Genomic DNA, 14750 nt, shown 5'->3' with positions numbered 1-14750 from the left:
TTAAAACTTGACTTTTCTTAATATTTTTTTTAGTTTAAATATAAGATAATTTTATGTCAATGATAATAAACTTTGCCCTAATTCCATACGACTTTTAGTATTTTTCCTATCCTGCCCGTCAATTAAGAATAATCGTAAAAATTAAAAACCGAGAAATCACGCTTCAAAGTTTTCGCTTTTGCCTAAACGCTCATACATATACATATTTAGTGTAAGAAAAATAAAAGTTGGAATAACTTATTAACGAAATACAATGAAATAGATAAAAATGCTACATTAGAAATAAATTCCAAGAAATGTTCCGCTTGCCTGTCGCATATGTTAACTCTGTGAAGAACGAACGCAAAATGGATTTGTGTGTCGTGTATGGGCAAACGAATTCATACCGATCGAACGCACTTGTGTGCTCGTGTATGGGCACTATTACGTACATATTCTACAGAAGAACCAAAAGAAGTAAAGAAAACAAATAGTACTCCAATGACAGGAAATAAATAATACATTAGTTTTTCGCATAGAATTCCTTTCTGCATTGGCGGCCTTCGGGCGCGCTTAAAAGAAATAACATCGGGCGTGCTCAGCTCTTTGGCGTTGAACTTCCTTTTTGAATTTTGTATTGATGGCATAATCTTTATTTTTTCTTATTTTTATTCAATTACAAAATATGGTAAAACTATTTTTTCGCTTGTTTGCAACCATTTTCTTATTGTATGAATAAATGGATTTCAACTAAAGTTTAACATGGAATTAAAGTTATTTTTGCACTTTATAATACAAAATAAATGGTTATAGTTACATTTTTAAACCTGCTGAAGTTGTAACTACTTATTATGAACTTGGGCTGACGCATGCCTTGGAATTGTTGCCAATATTTGTCACTGCCTACTCTTTCCTCCTTGCGGAGCAGCTCCTGTATTACATGATGGCCAACCGCAATATAGGGCTCCAGTCTTACCATTCTGATGGTAGCTGCGGAGCGAGCTCGACGCCCAGTTCTTTCCCGGCTATACCCTTGTGACCAGCCACCCAGGTTAGGTGCATTTGGTTACGACCTGAAAGACTGTTCAGTCATTCTATATACTTTTGCACCAGTAGCGATTTAATCTCATTAGAGATTGCCGCTTGATTATCGCTGAGTAAGGCGATACTTCCGTTGTGATAGTTGCATTGGAGGTTTATCTCTACACACCTATAGAAAAGACTTCCGCTTGGAAGATGCATGGAAAACTTCCCATAGGTGTGGAGAGTTTGGTACGTGGTCCTGTGACTCTTGCAATAATTCCCTCCGACGTTTTCGAGCAGTTGGTTTACAACCTGATTATGCTATCCCTTAGCAGTAGGTCAGGCGTGAAACCATTCCATTCAGACTTACTGAAAAGGATAACTTTTTACTTCCAAGTGAAGTTTATCATCTTGGTAATTTTGTCCCTTGGGAAAAGAGCCAGCAGTATTTCGTCACAGGAGTGCCTTCAATTTCTGAGACTAGATTACCTCCCTCTGCCAAGCCCTGTCATTTCAAACATTGTATGTTTGGCTGCTTGAATGATTAGTAAATAAAGCAGAGAGAACTTGCAGTTCGTATGTTGCAGCCAGTTGATGTTGTTGTTTTAGTTGTTGTCGACGTGGTTGTAGTTGTATTTGTTTTTCTGTTTGGGTTGTTCATCTATTTCTTACGACCATCGGTCCATTTAAGTGGGCCTACTTGCCAGAGCCTCTTGACGCGGTAAGGTCACCGTTACTTCCCAAGGCGGAACGGTTTGGGAAGGCTCTGTTCGGATACAGCCGAAATAACCTCCTGGCTGCAAATCATCTAATGGGCACGGGAGTCGCATAACATCCTGGATTAGAAGGTGTTGTCTATTGGTCGCCACACCATGCAGCTTCTGCCAACCCGCAGGAGATACCATGCAGCACCACTCATGAAGATTAGCAGATGCCGTAAATTCATTGCATTTAAGCCCCTGCACCACGACAAAGTGCCTACCATTCGCAGAGGTCAGAGGCCCAGATATTTGACAACAGGAGTCATCTCCTACTCTCTGTGGGTGGTTAACAGCATACCATATTAAACATTATAAGACTAGTATAATATTATTATATTTCTATAATATGTTTAATACAAAATGTCGAATCAAATGCGAAGAACGCTTCCTATATGTATATGTCGGTGCGCTTATGCTTGTATTTTGTATGTCACTGTGACTGCGTATGTCGGAGTGCTAATATTTTGTATAACAGCTGTTTCTGAGTGAGGTCTGATCGTATTCTGCGAACAGAGAGAAAAGAACCAGGAACCGTTAAGTGCTTTTAGAGTAAAGAAGAAGTGCGTAATAACTAGGCGCTGTGTCCTCGCAGAATCAGTTCGAAAAGTGACATCGATAGGAACAGAACTTGTACTATATTATTATAATAAAAGTATAAAGTGAAGTTATTGTGCTAAAGCATGATAAACGTGTAAAGTGATACAAAAGAATGGAATCATCTACGACATATGACAAATTAACTGTAATATCGCAAATGGAATAATCAACAATCTATCAACTTAGTCATTCCTAGTTCTAATACTTATGAACGTAACATTATGAAAGTGGAAAAGATTCGTTTTACTTGATATTTTGAATAATCGAAACCTAAAAATTTATCTAAGCTTTACGTATAAAGAGCTCAGGCAGCTACAATTAGTGTCAATTCATTTGTTCATTGTAAATTTTGTAGTTTATATTAATTGTTATACTTTGAATAATTTAGAATAGTACATATGTAAGCAAATTGAACAATATTTTAAATTAATGAATATGTAACTATTAGTAGTAGTAGTAGTAGTAAAATTTAAATTACCATAATTTAAGAACTGAATGGTGATGGAGTCCAGCGTGAGAAGTTAAGGCCACGTCAGAATGGGTACTTCTACTTTAAATAAGTTGCGAATGATGAGGCGTACGTATTGTATAGGTATGCCACAACGCATACGCTGAGCAATTAAAAAAATAAGCTGTTCTTCAAAACCGCCACCGTAAGCAAAAGTTGAGAGTTGGTCTACCGGATGCTTCTCCGGTTCTCAACTGTCAGTCGTATACTCATCCGTTACGGAATCAACTCACCCATGTACTTTATTAAGGAAGGCAAGCAAGAAACCGGCCACGAATGATTCACCTGCACTAGTCGTATTAACAACATTTTGAATTGTAGCCACTTTACATACAAGATAAAACATTTTGCCCATATTCAACATTGCTTACAAGTGGGATGCCATTCTAATCATTTGTAATAATCAGAATGCGAGGGCCACAATGATATTCAAGTATCTTTCTGATCGCTTTCTCCGAATAGTTGCCGAAATCCATTCTATTGGCAAGTCCACTAATAAATAAAGTAGGCAGCGCTTGCGTATACCCCGAAGTTTTTGAGTGCCAACCATCGACGAGGCCTCACATAGTTCTTAATCATATAGTCGTACAACTTTTTAAGTCCAGGTATGATGAAACTGTCACATATATAAGTTGCTTGCGTTTAGTCTGGCGCAAGAACTGTACCTCCTTCTCGGCTTGTTGCATAAGCTCCACAATAATTCTTTCCGCGGAGACAATTTCTTTCCAGCTTCATCGTCGTCCAATTGTGTTACATGGTTACAACCTCAAAAGGTTTAAATATGTAATCAATCTCCCAAGAAAAAAACTCAGGCTACTTGTCGCCTTCTACACTGGCCATTGCAAGCTCAAGAAGCGCTTATTTACAACGGGCCTATCTTCTTCTGCAAATTGCCGGTTCTGTGACCGCAAACACCGGAACACCTGCTAATAGACTGCACAGCAGTCTGTAGGCGCAGGGTTAAGGCGCTTGGATCTATGTTTCCAAACATGGATCACACCGCCTCAATAGCACCTACCAGTATCTTAGAACTCAGCAAATTGCTGGTGCTAGTTGAGACGTTGTGAGTTGGGAGAGAGCACAGTAGGCCCTAGGGCGCGGTGCAATCCTCATTTATTTATATAATCTAATTTAATCTAAATATTTAATTTAAGTTATTTTTGCACTATTTAATATAAAATAAATGCGTAGAAACAAATGAGTGAAGTGTTAGTGGATATTAAAGTTAAAAATATAAGTGTAAAATTCATTATAAATAGGAGAAACACGCATTTTAAATAGTAGAATATTTTACCTTTATATCTCAATAACCATTAGTCCTCTCTCTTCTGTTCGTACATACCCTTTTTAACCCCGAAATGGGGGGATGCTAATCTAATACCATGTTCAGACCGACACTTAATCACAAGATTTCGGCTGTTGAGTGGTTTCTCCTACTAGTCCTATAAATTTATCACGATTTCGCCATGCAAAAATAACAGTTCAAAATCATTTCATTGAAGTGATTTGATTTTGCGCCATCTACTTGTCAGCATTGGAAATCTATTGAATTATCACAGCTGATTTAGACACAAAAATCAGAAAAAAATGTAAATGAACACATTTTTTTTACAGCAATGAATGTAATTTCTCCTGAAAATCGACTTCCCATATAAAAATTTGTGTCCATTATTTCCATTATATGGAAAATGTTTAACAGAAGACGGCTTCTATTACAAAATACTATATGACAATGTTTTCTTTTGATATATATTAAGCGATGTGAATTCTTGAATGGTAAAAACAGCTGTTTTTTCATCTTTTCAACGGCAGTGAAAACGGGTATTAGGGGTATTCTCTTGCTCTTGCAAAACCCTTACACGGTGCAAGAATTGCATATATTTCCTCTTGGTGCACCGGCACAACAACAAATACACGCAGAGAATTATTTGCAATGGCTGTAAAATATGTCAGACCAAAACCTATGTATATTTGCATCCAATGTCACGTAAAAATATAATTGCAACCCTGTTTTAGCTGTCATTTTACATAACGACATATTACGTCGTTAAATTGTTGAGTAAGGTAAGTTTTAAATGGTTTTTATTATTTCTATATAAAATATAAAGATTCGTTACAGTTTCTTTTTTGTTAAAAATGTATGCAGAAATATAAAGATTTGTTACAGTTTTTTTTTGTTAAAAATGTATGCAGAAGGTGCACCAATTCACAATAGCTATGCTTAATAGTCATTCACAACAAATTGACCGAATTAGCCATTCATATATCACTAGATTCTGCAATGGGTGCTCTCGTGCCCTTGTATATTTCAGTATAGTATTTTTGCAATCTGCAATCTTGCTAGAGCAAGCGAATACCCCTATTAATATACAAAAGTTTCTGCTTATGGACGGCCCTTAAGATGTATATCCAACAGGTTCATAGAAAAATTAGTTAATCGGTTCGTTTAATATCGATAACTTTTTACACATTTATTGTGCTATCCGCGTTTGTTGAAGAAGATTTGATAATGGAAAGTAATCCGTTTAGGCAAAAGCCTGGATTTCACAAGAAAGACAAGCAGTTTGGAGTGTCCCGGAATAAAGTTGATACTCGGGGTAAATTCAATAAGAAGGAGAAAGAATGGGGTATACAAAAATTTACGCCAGTTGTGAAAACTCAATTACCAACCCCATGGTCAACCTTCAAGAACGAAATAATTCAGAAACAGCAAGAGGAGGCAAAATTACTAAACAATCCAAACATGGAAAGTGAAGAAGCCAGGCAGTTTTTGAAGAAACGAGAGCAAAATTTTCGACGTTCGGAAATAGCTGAAGGCCGAAAAGAAGACATCAAATGGGAAGACTTTAGTGAAAAAGCACATAAGAAGAGCAGCGAAAAAAGAAAACGTAGAAAACAAATTAAGAAAGTCCAAAGAAATAAGGATAAATCCCCTACATCGAAAAATTCCTTTCCTGTAGTGGACGAAAAAATTTTAAACAACTTTGACAGCAAACAACTTACTTCCCACCAGAATAACAAAATTCGGAAAATGATTACCAAAACTACGTATTTGGCCCGAGGAGCACCAATTGAATCAGTAGTGAATGATTTGAAACGACGAGGACTTAAGCCTACGAAAAAACTTGTGTAATGCATATTAAGTTTAGAAGTATTTACTTTTGTTACATTTATAAACACGCAACTTATATTATTAAGTTAACCCCTATTCGTTTAATTTTATTTTGAAAAATATGTCTGCGTGTCTAAAAACGCGTCGTTAGGTTTAAAAATATATCAGTAAGAAAGATATGTGTTGTGTGTAACCGGACATTTCATACTTTTATTACAAGAATCAATGCCGGTTAAATACCCTCGGATGTTAACAACACTATTTTAACGAAGGTGTAACCGAACATTTTATTCTCTCACAACTTGCAAGGTTTAAAGTCAGGGAAATACCTTCAGATATCGTCGAAACTATATACAGTGACAAATGATGGCGTTGAATATATTGCAACTGAAGATATGTAGTATTGAGATTTTTTACAGCAAAGGAAACAGCTAGTGGGACAATAAGAATAATTGAATTTAAGAGTAAACATATGTATTTATAAAATTAATAGTTTGAATATTTTGTTTGATATCGTTTGGCATCAATAACAGCCTGAAGTCTCCTATTCATAGAATTTACCAAATTTCTTGTTACTTCAGAAATATTAGACCAAATGTCCTGAATGGCAATCAGGTCGTTTCTATTATGCATAGGTCTTTTTCTTAGTTCAGTTTTTATATGGGCGCACAAATGCTCTATCGGATTTAGATCCGTACTTTGCGTTGGGTGTGGTGTCTCTTTTGACATTATAAAGTAGACACTCCATGACCATCGCTGAGTGTCTAGGATCGTTATCATGCACCAGATAAAGAACTACGTGGTGGTTACAATGTCGTTGCAGTTTCGGGCAAGTGTTGTTTCAAAAAATCTAAATACTTAGTCAAGGTTTCATGCAACACACGCAAAGTTCCTGGCCCTTTAGCTGACATTGCTGTCCAAACCATAGTACTACCCCACCATATTTCCCTGTGGGTATAGACAAAACGACGTTCATCGGACCCAAATATATTGAATTTTGATTGATCGCAAAAAACAACGGAGTCCCGGAATGTTTGCGGCTCTTTCCTATATTCCTTTGCGTTATTGAAACGTTTCTTTATATTTCCATTTTTTTTTCGCGGTGTAAACCACAACCAATTGCTTCAAAGTATTAAAGTTTTGTTCACCTAACGGTTGTACTTCTTCTCTACTGGCACAGACACCGCTTACGTTATTATAGCCAAGTTAACAAAAGCGCGCCGCTCGTTTCTTCTTTTCGCAGTTTGACGCATCGTTCCATCGAATGCGATATTCGCCGTGGCCAACACTCAAAGGACCATAAATCTTTCGCAGAACCTCTCTCTCGAAAACTAGTAACGTCGACTAATCAGATGTTGTCATCATCCATGCCTCTGTACCATAAAACAGGACTGGAATAATGATTGACTTTGCTTTTTATTCGTCGAGGGAGGACTTCTCAATTACCTACTCAGTCCAAAGTAGCACCTGTTGGCAAGAGTTATTCTGCGTTTGATTTCGAGGCTGACATTGTTGTTGTTGTTAATGCTGATTCCAAGATAGACCAAGACCAATTTGATTTTCTTCCTTATCTAGTCTGAAAAAAGCAGAACTAACGGCGCGGCTGTTAAGGCTAATGATATCAATATCATCGGCATACGCCAGCAGCTGTACACTCTTATAGAAGATTGTACCTGCTCGATTTAGTTCTACAGCTGGAATTATTTTCTCCGGCAGCAAATTAAAAAAGTCGCACTATAGAGTGTCACCTTGTCTGAAACCTCGTTTGGTATCGATCAGCTCGGAGAGGTCCTTCCCGATCCTGACGGAGCTTTTGGTATTGCTCAACGTCTGCTTACACAGTCGTATTATTTTTGCAGATATACCTAATTCAGACATCGCGGTGATGTGTGTCGATTCTCTTTTCACGGGTCTTTTCCAAGATTTGGCGCATGGTGAATATCTGGTCGGCTGTTGATTTTCCACGTCTAAAGCCACACTGCTAAGATCCAATCAATTTGTTGACGGTGGCTTTAATCTTTCACACAATACGCTCGATAGAACCTTATATGCGATGTTTAGGAGACTTATCCCACGGTAGTTGGCGTAGATTGTGGGGTTTCCTTTTTGTGGATTGGGCAGAGCAAACTTATATTCCAATCGTTGGGCATGTTTTCGTCCGACCATATTTTACAAAGAAGCTGATATATGCTCCTTATCAGTTCTTCGCCGCCGTGTTTGAAGACAGAGATAAACCTGTCACTCTCACATCGTCGGTCAAGATCGCTAATAAAAAAATGTAAAACAATGAAAATGAAAGAAATGCGAAAATTAAACATATCTCATGAAACGTTTTGCAATTAATTTTTAATTAAAAATGATTAAAAACATTTATTAATTGAGAATTAACAGATTTAATTCACCTTATTAAGTATTTAAAGATCGAAAGTCAGTTGTTTTAATATACCATAAAATCATAAAAAAGGGTTTAAGTAGTTTCGCCAATAGATAATAATTTACAATCGTAATAAATGTTGGGTGTTTAAATTTAAATGCTCAAAAGCTCTTATTTTGTTTGATCTGGCCACAATGGAAAATGTTATAAAAAACGCTAATTTTGAAGCGCTCTCACACTGGAATAAGTTGGACATCCCCTTATTCCTGGTTAGGCTTTCACTGCCATTCAGCAGGCTGGTGAAGTGTTCCCTCCATAATTTTAGTATGCTCTGAGCATCGGTTATTTAATCACCTCTGAGGTTCTAAAAGAGTATGCTCCGCTCTTGAAACATACTGTTAGTCGCCACATTTTTTCGTAGAATTTTCGAGCAGCTTATTAAGCTCTTCGTACTCACGCATTTCGGCCTCTCTCTTTTTCTGTCTTCAAATACGTCTCGCTTCCCTCTTCAACTCTTGGTATCTGTCCCATTCCGCACGCGTTGTGGTCGATTGTAATTTTCATTGAGGGATGGGATATGGAGGATGGATTCATGTGTAGAAGTTCACGCAAGTGAAGAAAATCACTAAATCACTAGATACTTAAATCACTAGATATTTGTTTAGAACTCATTTTTACACTAACTGCTCGCAAGAATTTACAGTTAACTGATTATGGTTACTAATTACATATGTCTTCTAACTCAGCACGTGTCAAATTCAGAGTTGCTGAACGGTTAGTTTCAAAATAATATGTGAAGAATTTGTTCCATTTTTTACTTCACAAAAATGTGGTAAATCTTTTTGCATCCTTCTTTTCTTTATGAAAATTATGAAAAGAAATAAATTGCTTTTGTTGAATCTATTATATTAGCTGTTTCATTTGCTGTAAAAATCTTCTAATATTCTGTTGATTTGCTTAACCGTCCTTTTCTTGTCGGCGTTAATTCTATATTGAAAACGATACTCAGTTTCTGGTAAACCCCTTGACCGAATCGCGTTACCCCCTTGTTAATGAATACATCCACTACAGGTTCATCCTGTTGATTAGGAATTGGGTATTAAGTACTTCTGGCATTCGCTGAAACATTCCTTGACTACCAAAACGTGTATATTTTCCAATTTATTGATGAGAGATGGACCATCCATAACCACGCCAATTCGCTCAAACAGCCCACCCGAATTGTACTGCTTCATCTGGCCATGACTCCTGGACCTAGATCCTTTAGCTACAACGCACTCAGAATATTAGGCAATCCTCTCCGTAGAAGCTCGAAATGTCGTCCCACAGTTCTTATACCGAGTTACTGACGAGTGCTCTCAGAGAGCAGGAGTGCAAGTCGAGTTGATAATCGTTCGGTTGCAACAAGATAGTGGTCTGAGTCAATGTTGGAACCTTGGGTCGTAAAATATCTTTCGTCACATCGTCCTTCTGACCCGTCGGAGCGTGGGCGCAAATCAGCGATATGTTGAAGAACTTAGTTTTTATGCGGATTGTGGGTGAATGCCAGTAGTCAGCAAGAAGTCTCTTTCCCACCACAAATCCCACACCGAAATTGCGGAAATTTATATGACCACTGTAGTAAATGCCACAAGGACATACTCGATTTAGTACTTGTCTCGTCCATCACACTTTTGGAAGTCAGTGATGTCAGCCTTTATTCTAACGAAGACGTCAATCAGCTGGGCAGGTACACCTTCCCAATTAAGGAACCAGACATTCCAGGTGCATACCATTAAATCGTAATCCTTAACACATTTGCAGGGGTCGTCATCAAAAGGGGGGTCATTTATCCGAGGCTGTTGTTTCCTTTTCATTGGTAGGGTTTTGCACGTGGCGGGTCCCGAGCCTACCTCACAAACCTGGGAAGGGGTATGGTATGCCAGTAACACAGGTACTGATGTATCCTGTATACAATCTCATCTTTCGCATCGTGTTGATAAAACAGTTTACTTTTGGTAAAGCAGGTTATCGACGGTATCAATGATCGCCTAAAAGTTTCCGATCGAAAATTATTTTGATGTTTGATTTTTAATGAAAATAAGTAATCCTATGACCCATAAGTTATCGCTTGCACGGACATACAGTCATACATAATTCAACATATCCTGTTTTCCTGATCATTTGCATAAATATTATATATATGTATGGGTATACAATTCTATATCTATCTTGATTAGTTTTAGATGATACAAACAACTGTTAGGTAAAAAACTAGAGTATAACATGTGAGTGTATAAAAATATGAAGTAACTGCATACATACATATGTATGTACATATACAATAGGTGCTTTATTTCTTTGACTAATTTGTGTCCACGCAAATAATTAAATATACACACTTATGTATTGATATAAATCTAATCGTTTAGTATACATACATACATATATCAGGAGTCATCTATAGTGTATTAAAAATTAATAATTTTAAATTTAGCTTATTGGATGACTTTAAACCAGTTCACAGAGTAGAAATATGGGTTTGTATATACTTATATTCATACATATGTACTCATACAAATCTTGATTTTTAATAATATTCAATTTATAATTTGCGCAATGATGATAACGATTCTCAGTTGATCTTGCCAACTAAGAGGAATAATACCTATTGATTTGAAAAATGCTTAAATATTCGTATGTAAGTAAAATTATCGAAAAATGTCAAATGCACTTTTTCAAGACTTTAGTTGTTTTAAATTCATTAGTTCGTTATATTTTGTCGATTCATTTATTTACACATATGCACATATGCATACATATGTGTATATTATATTTAAAGGTTTTGCTACTAGTTCTCATGGGGGCTGTAGCCGCTAATGAGCAAGATGTCCAGGCAGAGTTAAAATCGAATTACCGCGAAATTGATGCTCAAGGACATTTCAACTATGGATATGAGGCAACCAATGGAGTGGAAGCTAAAGTACAGGGTGATGTTAATGGAATTCATGGTGAATATTTTCTTCCCGGTGAAAATGGTGAGAAGGTACGGGTAACTTATACAGCCGATTCAACTGGTTTTCATCCAAACGTTGAGAAGAGCCCTTGAAAGTAGATTTCGAATAGATTCTATTTCAAAACATAAATGTATTCTATAAATTTTTTATATACACATTTATCTAATATAACTTGATTACAATTAAATTTTAACCATTTGTATAAGATTCATATGAAAGTGTTATTGTGGATATTTATATCACATAATGTAAATGTACATATACTATACATATGTGAACGTATCAGAGAACTGCAATGAGCAATAAATTTTTGTTTATACTTCAGTACTGATCCGTTACTCTGTCTGATTCTGTCAGTTCGGTTCATGTATACGAAGCCAACCGTTTGTCTTCAAATCAGCGATAGAGAACAACTTTGAATCACTAGCGATCAGCTTATACCTGATTTGTCTATGAACGTTCTCATCAGCAGAAAATACCCGAAGTGATGCAAACTCATGCTTCAATGATTGAAATGATCGGTTTGTATATCATCCCCTAAACACTGATTTACTCGTGCACTATTTACTTATAGTTTACCCGAAGTTTCATATCGACTCAAACAATCGTCGCAACGCTATGAACTGACATGACACGATTGGAACCGAAGCCAGCCATACCGTTTACCCGATCGTGATTGCCGAAGAACAGATTGTTCGTGTTGCATCAGATCAGTTGACGGTGGCGGGTACCCGAATTGATCAACAATGTTCTCTATGCTGAACTTAATTGATTTGATTGTGTTTTTGACACGCGTGTTTGTTCTGATTTTATCATACTCGTTGCAGCTCTCTGGTACGTATACTATATAGAGCGGTTATTTGGATAATGATGATTCCAATACATACAATGTACAAATGCGTATAGATTGGTAATGTTAAAAGTATTCAAAATGCTTTATATTCGTTCATACACATTGCATATATAAGATCAATGAGTCTCTGAGAGTAGAGGTTTTGTTTTTAATAACCTGTATTTGCTGGTGTGAATCTACCAACTATTTTGTATGGCTACTTTATTAGAGTAGAAATACTTATTGTCGAAAAATATTCGTTTCATAAGACCGTTTTTTTTATTGGAAATTATATTAAAACGCTGATTTCATCGTTTGATTTGGATTCGCTTTGTTAAGGACATGACTAGGTTGCATTTCATATGAATATAAAAGCCTCGGGTTTTGCTCATATAAATTAGGAAAAATTAAACAGTGTGATATCCCAGCTACTTGTATATTTCGACCGAAACTCATTCAGCCACCAGAGGGAATTCCCATCACCTTATACGCAGATGATTCCACGATATTGACGTCAGGCATGCATGGGTTCGAAAGTAAACAGATGTTTCACGGGTATTTCCCGCTTCTTCTTTGCAAGGACTTTACAAACGAGTACAGACTGTATCTTAATATCACCGTCGATTCCAACTGTCAGCAACCACAGAATTTTAGTCGTTAGAAATGACTGCCTCTGCTCCTTCACTTAATCACAAGGTCAGATGTTTTCGTAATAACGGCACTTTCTTTGTGACCGTCCAGATCTTGTAGTAATAAAACACAGATTAATATAAAAGTTAGAGTTCAACAGGTTCCGAGGTCTGAGCTGTTGAAAATTAATTAGGTATTTACGTTTTCTGATCACTTTTTTGGCAATGTTTACAATCTGAAGGAATATTTCCAAAGAATATCACAATTTGATAAATTTAAACACATGTTTTTATTACTAAATAATAAAGCATCACATGATATTTAGTGCTGATGACAGTCCGGTGAAATTTATAGTTTAGAACCAGAGGAACTTGAAGACCCATACTTAGCCAATTGCATATCCAGTGATGGCGGATTTACTAGTTTTCGAATCACATTAAATTTTGGGTTGTTTTTATCGCGCAGCAAATTAAAAATTATGCTCTCACTAGTGGTAATTACACAACCAGCTTCACGTAAGCGATCTAATGCCAAATCTCGGTCCTGATTCAGACGGGAAGTGCAACAATCGGCTACAATATAAACATTAATACCGCAGCTTAAGAAATCGATTGCGGTTTGTTCGATACATACATGAGACTGGAATAAAATAAGAAAAGTAGATTAGAGTGCATGGATTTTTAACTTTGAAGCAACTTTCACAACAAGGTGGATCTTGTGTTGTTAATGAATACTCATACACATATGCCTCCGAAAACTGGAATTTTACCTCCAATCCATAGAGTACAATATCACAAGGTTTCTCTCCGTATATTGTTTTTATTTTATTTTCCAATTCTGGTACAAGCATACTGAACTGGGTTTTACTTATAATAGCTGCAGCATGCGATATATCTAAATCGGGAACAGTTTTTCCAAGCTTTTCAGGAAATTGCTCTGACACTATAAGAGGAATTTCAAACTCTTTACCGGCTTTGGTCTGCAAACAGAACTTTTACTATTAAATCAAAGGTCAAAAATATATTATATAAAATCAACCAGGTTTCTTACCAATTTGTTAGCATTCGACACTAACCCCTCGAATAGTGGAATTACTGGTCGAAATTTCTCCTGGATATCACAGAGAAGGAATAGAGTTTTTTTGGGGTTAAGAAAACGTAAACGATGCGCCATGTTTACTGAATTTAAATTATAATTTAACAAATAGTTGGTGACAAAATTTCAATATAAGTTGATTGTACGTAAAGACAAAATGTTTATTTTATTTAACATGTAATTCAACTATGACTATAACACTTCTAACTATTTATGGCGATAAACTATATGAGATATCTGAATAAGCTTTTTAAAAAACTAAATTCTTGAACTTCGAACCAGAAACCATTGCACATAAATAAACATCAGCTGTTTAATTTGTTAAATGCTTTGAAATATTCCTTTGTCATTCAAAATTACGGAGTATCTCGGCAAGCAATAGATGTTGTCTAGATAACTCTTTTATTTCATCATTGCTGGAGTTTATAGATAAAGAAAGTCAACATATTTCTCTTTTTAGTTTTGACATTGTGCAGTCAATATTATATTGTCACTTTTCTTCAGTCTACATTTTGTATTTTTAAACAACAATATTTTTCGAAGGGCATAAAAGTTCTTGCTGAAGTTAAAGTATTCGTCTGCTTCGTCTTTCTTACTCACCATTCAAATACAAAGTTGATAAGAACGAAGATATGTTTCGTCTGCAGTTGACAAATTTCATTCACGTTCTTTCAATCGAAATTATTAAATTTATTTCAGATCAAACCAGAATTTGCGAAGGATAGGATATCAATCAGACCATTAAAATCTGCCGAAATATTTCGCAAAACCTGGTAGCTGAATTTGTTCTTTTTTTATTTTGTAAACTAGGTTCTTTGTAGATCCGTCGGCGTATGTACTTTA

The 14750-nt window shown here is 36.2% G+C and overlaps 3 protein-coding genes across 3 annotated transcripts; 2 read left to right on the top strand and 1 right to left on the bottom strand.

Annotated features, from left to right (window-relative positions):
- The first annotated feature begins 5332 nt into the window (after positions 1–5332).
- Positions 5333–6241, top strand: LOC120772597. Its single transcript, XM_040101310.1, has one exon. The coding sequence runs from the start codon at positions 5378–5380 to the stop codon at positions 5999–6001; it is 624 nt and encodes a 207-aa protein (XP_039957244.1). The 5' UTR covers positions 5333–5377; the 3' UTR covers positions 6002–6241.
- A 4366-nt stretch (positions 6242–10607) lies between these two features.
- Positions 10608–11677, top strand: LOC120771059 (pupal cuticle protein Edg-78E-like). Its single transcript, XM_040098865.1, has 2 exons — positions 10608–11034; positions 11176–11677. The coding sequence occupies exons 1-2, from the start codon at positions 11017–11019 to the stop codon at positions 11440–11442; spliced, it is 285 nt and encodes a 94-aa protein (XP_039954799.1). The 5' UTR covers positions 10608–11016; the 3' UTR covers positions 11443–11677.
- Positions 11678–13077: 1400 nt separating this feature from the next.
- LOC120771058 (isochorismatase domain-containing protein 1-like) lies at positions 13078–14234 on the bottom strand. Its single transcript, XM_040098864.1, has 3 exons — positions 13863–14234; positions 13582–13791; positions 13078–13451 (listed from the first exon to the last, which is right to left on the bottom strand). The coding sequence occupies exons 1-3, from the start codon at positions 13983–13985 to the stop codon at positions 13161–13163; spliced, it is 624 nt and encodes a 207-aa protein (XP_039954798.1). The 5' UTR covers positions 13986–14234; the 3' UTR covers positions 13078–13160.
- Between the last annotated feature and the right edge of the window lie 516 nt (positions 14235–14750).

This window comes from Bactrocera tryoni, chromosome 3 (genome assembly GCF_016617805.1).
Source record: "Bactrocera tryoni isolate S06 chromosome 3, CSIRO_BtryS06_freeze2, whole genome shotgun sequence".
NCBI classification, from domain to species: Eukaryota; Metazoa; Arthropoda; class Insecta; order Diptera; family Tephritidae; genus Bactrocera; species Bactrocera tryoni.
This window is presented reverse-complemented; position numbering and strand designations above follow the sequence as displayed.

Excerpts from the sequence above, each read along its gene's own strand:
- LOC120772597 (XM_040101310.1), top strand. The coding sequence starts at position 5,378 with ATGGAAAGTAATCCGTTTAGGCAAAAGCCTGGATTTCACAAGAAAGAC.
- LOC120771058 (XM_040098864.1), bottom strand. The coding sequence starts at position 13,985 with ATGGCGCATCGTTTACGTTTTCTTAACCCCAAAAAAACTCTATTCCTT. Across the intron at positions 13,792-13,862 it reads TGTCGAATGCTAACAAATTG|ACCAAAGCCGGTAAAGAGTT; the intron begins GTAAGAAACCTG and ends TTCTGTTTGCAG. Across the intron at positions 13,452-13,581 it reads TTGTACTCTATGGATTGGAG|TCTCATGTATGTATCGAACA; the intron begins GTAAAATTCCAG and ends ATTTTATTCCAG.